The sequence below is a fragment of the Dermacentor albipictus genome, chromosome 1 (genome assembly GCF_038994185.2).
Source record: "Dermacentor albipictus isolate Rhodes 1998 colony chromosome 1, USDA_Dalb.pri_finalv2, whole genome shotgun sequence".
NCBI classification, from domain to species: domain Eukaryota; kingdom Metazoa; phylum Arthropoda; class Arachnida; order Ixodida; family Ixodidae; genus Dermacentor; species Dermacentor albipictus.
In genome coordinates this window covers 230988534-231001200 of record NC_091821.1, presented here as the reverse complement: position 1 = coordinate 231001200, position 12667 = coordinate 230988534, and the positions used below count along the sequence as shown (strand labels likewise).

The 12667-nt window shown below is 45.5% G+C and overlaps 2 protein-coding genes across 7 annotated transcripts in view; both read left to right on the top strand.

Moving 5' to 3' along the window:
- The window catches only part of LOC139054287 (uncharacterized), a 358119-nt gene that overhangs the window by 336373 nt on the left and 9079 nt on the right, over window positions 1-12667 (top strand). The gene's annotated exons all lie outside the window — the stretch shown is intronic.
- On the top strand, window positions 2011-2613 carry LOC139056403 (NPC intracellular cholesterol transporter 2-like). Its single transcript, XM_070534607.1, has one exon. The coding sequence runs from the start codon at window positions 2079-2081 to the stop codon at window positions 2529-2531; it is 453 nt and encodes a 150-aa protein (XP_070390708.1). The 5' UTR covers window positions 2011-2078; the 3' UTR covers window positions 2532-2613.

Below are 12667 nucleotides of genomic sequence, written 5' to 3'. Positions count from 1 at the left end.
ATACGTTGATTAATTTTTAATTTTTTTATAATACTAACACTCCTGACGCGCAGCCTGCTGCTGCTATAATATATGACGTGTTCCGCACACTATTAGATTCCTTTGAATTGACAACAGAGCATCCGTCAGACAATAAGCTGCGTTTCTTAGACTTAGAGCTCTCGTTCTCAAGCAATCATGTATGTTGGGGTTATGCTCCTCGCTCTCATAAGAGCCTTCTTCCCTTTTCCTCCGCGCACTCAACGATACTTAAGCGCGGTATTGCAAGATCTTGCATGAAGGCGGCCCTCATCAGGTCTTGTGACCACCAAGTAGATGCAAGCTTGGAATTGCATATATCCAGGCTGAAGCTCACAGGTTTCCCGTTACCGCTTTTAACTAGCATCGCTGAAAGCCTCGCAACAAGCCTTAAAAGAAAGCAATCGACTGCTGCTCAATCTGAGAATCGCTCACGACAAACGGTTGCGGTTATCCCATATGGGCACCAGGTTGCGCATAATCTCAAAAAGGTTGTCAGCAGAGCAAGCGTTAGGTTGCCGTTCACTGCCAGAAATAAGTTAGGTAGCCTGTGCCACCAAGTCAATTGGGTGACCGAGAACAACAAAAAAAGTTGTAAAAAGCAGCACAGGCAGAGGTTTGTTGTTGACTGTTGTGACTGTGTGGTTTATAAGATTCCTCTTCCATGCAAGCTTTTCGTATGTCTTCCATGCAAGCTATGTCGGTCAAACAGAGCGGTGCATCAATGACCGCATGCGTGAATACTCAAAGTTCAAAAACAAGCTAGAAATAGTCAATTGTCACTGCATTGCAATGCATGCGGCAGCAAGCCGTCTTTTAAAGATGTGACCTATTTGTCAAAATACCGCAATGGCCACGCACGTCTTATTTCCGAAGCTTTCCACATTCATAATAGCTGCGAAGCATGTGTAAGCCTCCCCTCCATTTCTCTCTTTCCGAAGAAGATAGCTTTCCTATATCATTTATTGCAATTTATTGCCCCTGCGCATGCTGAATTCTGTTGCTTCAGTGCTTTGAGATAGTGGTAGAGTATATATATATGCTGAGTGAAAGAATGAAGACACTTGGTAGTTAGTTTGCGCGGTGGCCGGTGTCCCTCTCTTCGTTCTGTTGTTTAGCGCTGTTTACTGCTCGTAATCATGAACCAACCAGCACAAATGAGTACTCTTCTGCAGTGTTATATACGCTCTTATTTTGAATAAAAGTCATTCTACGCAGATTGAACTAGGGAATCGAGAACTCGCATCGCTAAACCCTTCCGCTAGGTTGAAAACGTCGACACAAAGAGATGTTTTTAATATACCTTCCTTGTATCGGCGACTTCAGGGATGGAATAATGTAAATCTACTGCACTCTTTCGTTCTAAATCCGCCATTAGCCTTCGTGATTGGCCGAATTTTTTGTGGCCGCATCCATATGGGCACAGCCCGAAAAAACTGACCATCACGGAGGGCTAATGCCGAATTAGGAATAAAAATAGAGTGAAATAGTTTTAGGTTATCGCGGCCGAGTCTGCTGCATCTGATGCGAAAACAATTTCGCTTCAGGAGCGTAGTTGTCAAGGCCGCCGTAAAGCACAACTTCGCCGACCTAGGCATTGGCATGCTAAGTTTGTGAGCCACTGCTCGCTGCTATATACCGAAGGTTTTGGGAATAATAATAAATAATAATAAAAACCTTTTTCGTTTTGCACATTATTGCTGCATAGCTGCACTGCACTTGGCTTCCTATCAGTCTCCGACAGCCTTTGGTCAGGCGATAAAAATGATAAACATCTATCTGTCGAGAGACAAAGAGGTCTTTCACCACAGTAATCTGTCGACGAGCGCCTACCGCCCCCATCAGGTGACGCGCGATAATATGCGGAGGCCAATGACGACGGAGGGGAAGGGGGCGGGGGCAGAATGGAGAGGAAAGGCTCGCAGGATGCAGGGGCCACGCAGGGCTACCTCCCCCTCTTCGCATCGTCATCACGTGACGAGACAATGTCAGCCAAAAAGGGACGGGGGTGCCGAGTGCTGAGCTGCTCAGTTCGCCGTGAGGCCCCTCTCGCACAAACAATGAAGTCGCGCTGTCAGCTGTTGCTCGCCGCCCTGACGCTGTCGTCAGTCGCGTGCGCTTTGGGCGACTGGCCGCAGTGCGCCTCGCCGGATGGCACCGTCGTCAACTTCCACGTCGACGGCTGCAAGCAACCCGACACTTGCGTCCTTAAGAAAGGAACCTTGGCCAACGTGACCATCGCCTTCAACTCCAAGGTGGCCAGCAAAGGCGTCAACGTCAAGGTGCACGGTGTGATCCACGAGGTGCCCCTTCCGTTTCCGCTGCCGCAGCCGGACGCCTGCCAGAGTGGCGTGACGTGCCCAATCAAGCCCCAGGGCAGTTACACCTATCGCGGCTCGTTTCCCGTCAAATCCTCGTACCCGTCCATCTCGCTCAATATCAAGTGGGAGTTGGTCGACGACCATGGCAACGACCTCATCTGCCAGCTGATCCCCGTTACCATCAGCAGTTGAGCATCTCGACTTCCTGACCAGGCTGTTCGTCAGTGTGACTGCTGACCTCGAAGGATTAAAAAGTTCTATTTGCCCCGTTTCAGCACGCAGACTTCTTCACCGGCATGCCTATTCAACCGGGTTTTGCCACTCGGTTGAGCACGCACGGCTAAAAGTTTTGATACTGACTTTTGTAATGCTTCCCGACTGGAAAAAATGCTCTTGCTTCTTTACTGCGAACGAAGTGACATAAAATGGAAGGCAGTCCTTTAATCCCTTCATAATTCAAGGTGTAAGCGGTGTGTTCAACACTCCCGATCGCATTTTCTTTTATATCGACTGTCTGGAGAAAAAAAAAGTGGAAGTAAAGGAAGGAGGGCAGACTCCGTCAGCTTTAATGGGGACTGTGCTGCTCTTTTTGCGTTGCAGTAAGGAAAAAAGTATGCACTCGGAGAACCGTCGCGAGTTGAGTAAGGCAAGCACTTAGAGAGCGTGAAAGGTGTCTCGTAGTCGACAACAGCGAACAGTTCTTTGTTTTTCACTCAGAAACCCGAAAGCCACGCATGCAGGCTGTGTAAGCTGCGGCAGAGCTACGTAGTGCTTGCGTTCCAACATTATGGGTGCAGTCTGATATGTTCCATGGCTTCTCAGTGTTCATGTCGGAGCGGATCATGGCTGTGAAATACTATGTCTTTGTGCAGCAGCCGCCAGCTCCAATCACGTGCGTATAGTTACGTTTCCCTGGATGCCGCTAGGTCGTTACGTAGCGGGCCGTTACGAAAGAGGGCGGTTGCATCGTTCTCTGTTTACATTAAGTAAACAGAACGACGTAACGGCCTTCTTTACCCTCGAAGAGTCCACTTCCCATGAACAGTCTGGTAGGGGCAATGTGACTGTGAGCAACATAAACGCTTATCTTCGGTCCCCTGGTTCTGCCTTACTACATCTACAACATATTCAAATACAAGATGTGCAATTCATGGCGAGAGTCCATGTATGTACCATTATCTGTCTAGTTTAGGACAACCTTCATCTATAAAGCTGTGAATAGTTGCAGAGAAAAGGTTTTGGAGAATTGGAGCGCCCTATATTGGCAGGCTGTCATTCCCTTTCTCGCCCGCGACGATGACGTAATTTTTAAGTTACATGACCGATGTATATATAGCCTTGGACATATAGGTGAGTAGTGTACACTTCCTGAGGTGCGCTGTGGTGGTGGAGAAGGCGTTGAGTATCGGATTCCTGTACTCGAAGTCCTCGGTTAGAAACCCGTCAGACCCATTACATTTTTTCAGGCTTGGAGTGGGACCTGAATCTAAAAAAAAAAGCGCATGGCTGACAGCCAGTGGAACTTTGTTGTAGTATATGATATTTAGGAAATGCTGGTGCCTTGCCAGCTACTCCGTTTAAATGGAAGGGGTGCAGGCTGATAATGGCACACCGCGGTGGCTTAGCGGCTATGTTGCATGTTGCACTGCTAAGCACAAGGTCCGGGATCAAATCCCGGCCGCGGTGCGGCCGCATTTCGATGGCGGTGAAGTGCAAGGACGCCCGTGTACCCTGCATTGGGTGCACGTTCAAGAACCCCAGCTGGTCGAAATTAACCCGGAGTCCCAACGATGGCGTGCCCCATAATAATATCGTGGTTTTGGCACCTAAACCCCCGAATTTAATTTTTGTTAGGCCTACAATGAACAAAAGAAAGATAACAAGCACTAAATACTCAAAGGAAAGTCAAGTGACATAAATGCATGCAAAAGGAGCTCATGACAGATATCAAATAAAACACGCTGGCATGTAATGTCAACTCACGTAAATGCACTTAAGACAACTCACAGCGTGGATCACATTAAACACACTGGAATGTAAAGTCGTCTCGCATAGATAGACTAAACACAGAGCGTTGGGCTACGGTCGTTTCACATGGCGGGATTTTTATGAGACCTGAAGTGCGATTTTCGTTGTACCGAATTTCGAACTCCTACTGAGCGATGAAACGACTCCGCAGGACAGGGTTTGGCCACTACCACGTGAATCTCGCATCACTGCATGCTTCGAAGAAGTATTCAAGATATCAGGTCGGCAGGAATTGCATGTGACGATCAAACGGAAATATCATGAAAGCCTTCTTTTTGTAGCTGGCGTTCTTCTGTTCACCACCGCTGGAGATGACGCACATCAAATGGTAGAAGACATTAACCAGCGAAGCCTATAGGCTTGAATTTACGAAAGGCTAATGTGACCTTCAATAGTCTTGTCAAGGGAATAAGAAGCGCTGATTGGTAGTCAGCTTTCTGAATCTGTGCAATTATGGGTCGATTCGCTAGCCAGCAATATGGAAGAGATCGTCCATCCTAACATGACCTCAGTTTGCCCCAAATGCAATGCTGCGCAGTGTTGATTTGAGCAGTATACACTTGTTCGAAGATTTTAATAACTTAAGCTGTTGGGAAATCGACAGCAGTAATTTAGTCCTCACGTACCATATTTGTAGATTGAAGAAGGCATTCGCAAAAATTGATCGACAGCTGTTATTACATATATTGCATAGCTTTGGATTTAGAGGTCCCTACCTGTCATTTTTCCTTAACTACCTAAACGAACGCATGCAATGTCCAAAAATAAATTGTAAGTTTAGTAAAAGATGTCTATTAAATGTGGAGTGCCCAAGGTACTCTATTAGAGCCATTTTTATTAACTATATTCAATAACGACCTTGCCAGACTACCAGTTACGCGTAAATCAAAAATCTATCCCTACGCAGACGATACAGCTCTTGCATGATCGACGAAAAACTGCAACGAAGGAGCTCGTGTTATGCAAGACGATATAACATGCCTGTTAGATTGGTTCGCTCAAAACGGAATCTTTATTAATAAATCTAAGACAAATATGCTACGTTTTCACAATTCTGTTAAGACATACATGGTGACATATATCCGAGTTATTTACTTGAAAGTGCTTGACGAAATTGTGCATGCAATCCTATTGATCCCGTTAATCATGTGAAATATTTAGGTCTACGGTTTCGGTGATACCCCCGTCACCATGGCATCAACACACAGAGCAAATTTCAAAGCGGTTAAGATTACTATGTGCACACTTACACAGGTTGCTCATTTTATGGGATATTAGTGTCAGAAAGTTTGTATCTAGAGCTTTAGGCGAATCGATCATCAGATATGACTCTGATATGACTCATCAGATCAGACAATTTATGGATCAGCATCTCCTTATAAATTTAACACAATAAATTCAATATTAAACAGAATAGCAACCCACCTTCTCGTATACGGAATGTAGCATCATGGAAAGACCAGTGATGAAATAGCGGACCACTTTCAAATGCTTGATGTCCGTAGACAATTCATCCTTGACATCATACTAAAAAAAAATTCTGACCAATTTAAAACAGCTAATGTAAAAACTCGCTGTCTATGGCACGCAGGTATATATGCGGTCCCGCGGATTGTCACCAACTTCAGGAAAAGAATTCGCGTCTTTATCACCCCTTTCGATTATACTAAAATATAAGGGGAATTGTCTCATACTTCAATGACTGCAATTTAAAGAATTCTGAGGTATTCAGTATGCTAACCTTAACGTAATAATTGCGCATAATATGTCAGCATACAAGGTGTATTGTCTTCATTGTACCGTAAGAGTTTTTGGGTCTCGTGTGAACATATTCGTTTTTTCTTTGTATAATGTCACAAGCACAATTTATATCGATTGCAGTAATTAACACATTTGTGGCATACGCGTTCCTTGCCTAGTTTGCTACAAACGTCTTATAACAAATGTATGTTGCAATCAGTTTCGAATAGCCTGTGCAAAGTGTTTCTTTGCACGACTGCGCTGTCATGCACAGAAGCCGTATGTGAAATGCGCATATCTGTTTCCTGAAAGTGAATCTACTTCTAAGAAAAAGAAAGATGTCACAGGTGGGACCGGTGTCATGAGAAGAAGATCTCAAAATAAATTCGAAACTCCGACACATGTTGCGTCACATGGGGGCGAATGCTGTGAAGGCGAATCTCGCAGGATGACAAATAGAGCGTTTACACGAACACGACTGAAGCGGGTCGGCTTGACGGGCTGAAATCGACCTGCCGATTTCACGTAAATGCTAGCCGGTTGGGCTAGTCGGGCCGCGTGGAGTCGGGCTGAGTCAGCCGGACTGAATGGGGTATAGGTTGACCTGCATGAACCTGCAACCTGCAACTCCCTAGATTTTCTACTTGAAAAAGCGAAAAAAAAATATCTGGGGACTTTAGGTAGATCCAGCCCGATCTGTTTGCAGCGTGCTCGTAAACGCGGACGAGTCGGGCCAGCTGCAGCGCTGAGACTTGCGCGGAATCACTGCTGCATCGCGAGGAATGCACCGGCAGCGGGAATGGTATCAGGACAAGGCATAGACAAGCACTGTGCAGTGCCACCTAATCGCAACGATAAGACCCAAGAAGCACAGCTGTTGCAGACGGCTGCGGGAAGTGCAAGCCCAGTTCGAACGCGTTCGCGTCCCGGCTCGACGTTGCGTGCCGTGGTTATCAAGACTCGTTCGAAGCGAGTTCAGTTGAACGCGGTCACGACGGGCTCGGTCAGCTCGATTTCGGACTCGACCCGCTCTCGTCGGGTTCATGCAAACGTAGCCAAAAAAAACGAGGAAAAGCTACGCTCCGCGCGGCACGTTAAAACTGTATTCACACGACAGAACATCACCTCGGTGCCGCCGAATCACGCTGCACACAAATACGCCGCATACGAGCTGCTAGCCTCGCTATTTGTTGCACATCACACACGTCACGCTCGTATACGCACTGAATCAGCGATCCTCTTCATCCTGTGAATCCAGCTTAAACCGGTTGTTCCACGGAACTTGGGCCAAGCCTTAAATATATGCAAGTATATGCAAATATATACAAATAGATGGACAAAACCAAGATAATGTAGTTGGCCGGTGCTTGGAGATACTCAGACTATATTTACGATTTCGCCTAATAATATCATTAGTATTAATTAAGAAACCTCAAATATTATCATTAGGTGAAACGTGTTAATGAGAAAATTGTAAAGCAACATGAAAAACTCTCGAGAGAGCTTTCTGTTGCTCAGTACGTTCTACATAAAACTGTTTTTTCCAAGCATGAGAAAAGCCCGCGAATACACGCAAAGTGCCGCGAGTGGCCAGTCGCGCGGCAATTTGTGTGTTCGCGGTCTTCTCTCATGCTTGGAAAAACACTTTTATGTACCACGTATACAGCAATAAAAATCTGCATCGAAAGTTTTTCATGTTGCTCTACAATTTTCTCATGGACACTTTTCATCTAATATTTGTGAAGCTCAGTAATTAATTAAGACCACTCATGTAATTAGGTGGAATGCAAAAAGTAAGCGGAGTATCTCCGAGCCACGACAAATAACTTTATCTGGGGTCTGTCCCGCTACGCGCCATTGGCATATTTTTAAGGTTTGGCTCAAATTACGTGGGACAACCGGTATACTCTGTTTCATATAAGGCAGCGCTATGGAAAGCGCCTGTGTGGGTATAGACGTCTCACTCCACGCGTTTCGCACTGCAGTCGTTTTTCAACTGCGACGTGTAGATCTAAGGTTACTTAAAATCGTGTGTTATGTGTGTACCTTTGTTCTTCCGGTACGCGACGTACGCTCCGGTGGCCAGAGCAAGCGGTGCACGGTGTTCGCTCGTCGTATATATATATATATATATATATATATATATATATATATATATATATATATATATATATATATATATATATATATATATATATATATATATATATATATCATACGTGACGCACTATTTCTTGGTCGCGAATACAAGCAGTGAGACAAGTCTCTCAAGTATTCGTAGCGTTGCCTGTCATGTATGAGACGGAGTATGAGAGACCGCAAGACGGCGGTACGGATTAGAGAGCCGACGAGTGCAGCCGACATTCTAGTTGAGATTAAGAGGAATTAGTGGAGTTGGGCAGGCCAAGTAATACGCAGAGCAGAAAGCTGGTGGCCTGCTAGAGTAGTTGAATGGCCGCCAAGATTAGGTAGACGCAGTCGAGGGTGGCGGAGGATTAGGTGGTGTGATGAAATTAGAAAGTTTGCAGGCGTATAATGTAGTCGGCTGATGCAAGACAGGGGTAATTGGAGAATGCATCGGAGACGCTTTCGTCCTGTAATCTATTTAATATACGACCGTCATGACGATAGATTGTTTTATTTGCATGTATTGTCTTTTGATTGTTCAAATGTTACATAACATCCCCTAGAATTCGGTAATAACTTCTTCTGAAAACTCGAAGTCTATCTGATGTATTATTACATAACAGTTACAAAGAGGAACCAGCATCGACAGTGGGCAGAAGTGCATTTCCTGCGTTCATTTTGCAAATAGACGAGCTGATTCCATCACTTCATAATCGTTTGAGTTGTGTGTACGTGTGCGTGCGTGCGTGCGTGTGTGCGTTCAATGGTTCAAGAACAGGGAGCCATCAGCATTCTCGACCTCTCGAATTAGGCGGAGCGGGCAGCCAGAATCCCATTGGTGTCCTACAATAGAGACCCAACTACCCGCTCCCTCCCTTCCTACCCCTTCCCTTATACCTCTTTGTCTTCCTGATAAATCAATAAGGTTTCTTTTCATCCAACCTGCTGCTTCCTTATAATCACCATACTCTACAACCTGGTTGACATGTATGCGACAGCAGCATCACATTTCCTTCAATGGGTGTAAGGCGCCAGGAAAGGGCATCCCCTTGAAGCTAATGGTGAGGGTATATAGTTCGAGTCGCTCTTCGAAAATTTATCTAGAAGGCTAGCGCATTGTATCAAAATAGGAAGGAATGTAAAGCGGTAGTGCGTGTTGACATTCTGCTCCACTGACAACTTCTTTAATTGTATTGTGGATGCAAGTGCACTGCACACTAATTTATACATAACCTTTGCCCTCAGATTTGAGCGTTTCAAAACGCTAGTGATATAAGAGAACAATAAAAAAAAACAATTGGAACCTCTTTGATAACAGCAGCGACAGATGTTTCGTATGAATCGTATCCAGCGTTTTTTCTGCAAGCTGATTTATCAGAAGTGGCTCTTCCGTTGCACGTAATGTCGTTATTTAAACGTAAGAGGAGAGATAACTTAAGTTTCTCGGCAGTCTGCCTCTCAAATGGTGCACATACCGATAAGAGTCACTGCACGTGAGTGTTCCAGAATCAGGTTGTCTTTTTAATTGAAAATGATAACATATACAGACCTCATACTCCTCTACCATATGCGACGAAGAGAGAGAGAGAAGTGATAAGAGAAAAGCACGGAGGCTAACCAGGCTGAGCCCCGTAGGCCACCCTGCACTGAGAAAGGGAGAAAGGGTACTGAAAGATGATGAGCATGAGAGAAGTTAACAGTATGACTGGCCATCATACAAAGAGAAGTTTGCCCTTCGGACAACTTTAGGGCAATCGGATGGCAGGGCCTTTTACAGAAAAAAAAAATTGACGACCATTCCACTCTGTGAAGATGGAATGTCATCGAAAGCTGACGACAGTCAAAGCTCCAAAACGAAAAGCAAATAGCTTCACCTCCGCCGCGGGTCGGCCCGAAGATAGTGCAATATCGGGCCGACCCGCGGCGGAGGTGAAGCAGGCGTTAAGCACCCCCCATGCGTGGGCCGATCCCGAAGGAAGTGCAATGCCGGGCGGACCCGCGGCGTGGGTGAAGCAAGCGTTAAGCTCTCCCCATACGTGGACGTGCGTGCGTGCGTATCTACGGCGTGCCTCCTAATCTCCACTACGTGCCTGCACTACGGCGTGCCTCATAATCAGAAAATGGTTTTGGCACGTAAAACCCCATCATTTAATCTCTCTCTCTCTCTCTCTCTCTTTCTCTCTCTCTCGCTCGCTCGATAGCTCGCTAAGTCCGCATATATATGCTGACTGATAATAAGAAGGAAATGTATGCATCGAAGTTGGCTTTTGCATTGACAAATACAGTGTTCTTAACTTTCAGAATGCATGTGGTATCAATGTCGACAGGTTTTAGGGCTCTCAAGATTTTACATGCTTGCCACTTTCATCACCATGGAGGATAAGCTTTTTATACAAAAGGAAGGTGTGTGCATCGGTTCATGTATTGCCCCTGTTCTAAGTGAACGTTTTATTGGCCAGCTATTACCGCAATCTTAAAACTAAGCTCAGCCATACGAGCACTGTAGGAGTGATGCGATACGTTGATGACTTTTTAATTTTTTTATAATACTAACACTCCTGACGCGCAGCCTGCTACTGCTATAATATACGACGTGTTCCGCACACTTTTAGATTCTTTTGAATTGACAACGGAGCATGCGTCAGACAATAAGCTGCGTTTCTTAGACTTAGAGCTCTCGTTCTCAAGCAATCATGTATGTTGGGGTTATGCTCCTCGGTCTCATAAGAGCCTTCTTCCCTTTTCCTCCGCGCACTGAAAGATAGTAAAGCGCGGTATTGTAAGATCTTGCGTTAATGCCGCCCTCATCAGGTCTTGTGACCACCAAGTAGATGCAAGCTTGCAACTGCATAAAGCCTGGCTGAAGCTAGCAGGTTTCCCGTTACCGCTTCTAACTAGCATCGCTGAAAGCCTCCCAACAAGCCTTAAAAGAAAGCAATCGACTGCTGCTCAATCTGAGAATCGCTCACGGCAAACGGTTGCGGTTATCCCATAATGGGCACCAGGTTGCGCATAATCTCAAAAAGGTTGTCAGCAGAGCAAGCGTTAGGTTGCTGTTCACTGCCAGAATTAAGTTAGGTAGCCTGTGCCACCAAGTCAGTCGGGTGACCAAGAACAACAAAAAAAGTTGTAGAAAGCAGCACAGGCAGAGGTTTGTTGTTGAATGTTGTGACTGTGTGGTTTATAAAATTCCTCTTCTATGCAAGCGTTTCTATATCGGTCAAACGGGCCGGTGCATCAATGACCGCATGCGCGAATGCTCAAAGTTGAAAAACATACTAGAGATATTCAATTATCACTGCATTTCAATGAATGCGGCAGCAAGCCGTCTTTTAAAGATGTGACCTATTTGTCAAAATACCGCGATGACCACGCACGTCTTATATCCGAATCTTTCCACATTCATAATACCTGCGAAGCATGTGTAAGCCTCCCCTCCATTTCTCTCCTTCCGAAGAAGATAGCCTTCCTATCTCATTGACTGTAACTTATTGCCCCTGCGCATGCTGAATTCTGTTGCTTCAGTGCTTTGAGATAGTGGTAGAGTGTATATATATGCTGACTGAAAGAATGAAGACACTTGGTTGTTAGTTTGCGCGGTGGTCGATGTCCCTCTCTTCGTCCTGTTGTTTAGCGCTGTTTACTACTCGTAATCATGAACCAACCAGCACAAATGCGTACTCTTCTGCAGTGTTATTTAAACTCTTGTTTTGAATAAAAGTCACTCTACGCAGACTGAACTAGGGAATCGAGAACTCGCATCGCTAAACCCTTCCGCTAGGTTGAGAACGTCGACACAAAGAGCCGTTTTTAATATACCTTCCTTGTATCGGCGACTTCAGGGATGGAATAATGTAAATCTACTGCACTCTTTCGTTCTAAATCCGCCATTAGCCTTCGTGATTGGCCGAATTTTTTGTGGCCGCATCCATATGGGCACAGCCCGAAAAAACTGACCATCACGGAGGGCTAATGCCGAATTAGGAATAAAAATAGAGTGAAATAGTTTTAGGTTATCGCGGCCGAGTCTGCTGCATCTGATGCGAAAACAATTTTGCTTCAGGAGCGTAGTTGTCAAGGCCGCCGTAAAGCACAACTTCGCCGACCTAGGCATTGTCATGCTAAGTTTGTGAGCCACTGCTCGCTGCTATATACCGAAGGTTTTGGGAATAATAATAAATAACAATAAAAACCTTCATCGCTTTGTACATTCTTGCTGCATAGCTACGCTGCACTTGGCTTCCTATCACTCCCCGACAGCCTTGGTCAGGCGATAAAAATGATAAACATCTATCTGTCGAGAGACAAAGAGGCCTTTCACCACAGTAATCTGCCGACGAGCGCCTACCGCCCATTAGGTGACGCCTGATAATATGCGCATGCCAATGACGACGGGGGGAAGGGGGCGAGGACAGAATGGAGGGGAAAGGCTC

Coding starts and splice junctions, on each gene's coding strand:
- LOC139056403 (XM_070534607.1), top strand. CDS start 2,079: ATGAAGTCGCGCTGTCAGCTGTTGCTCGCCGCCCTGACGCTGTCGTCA.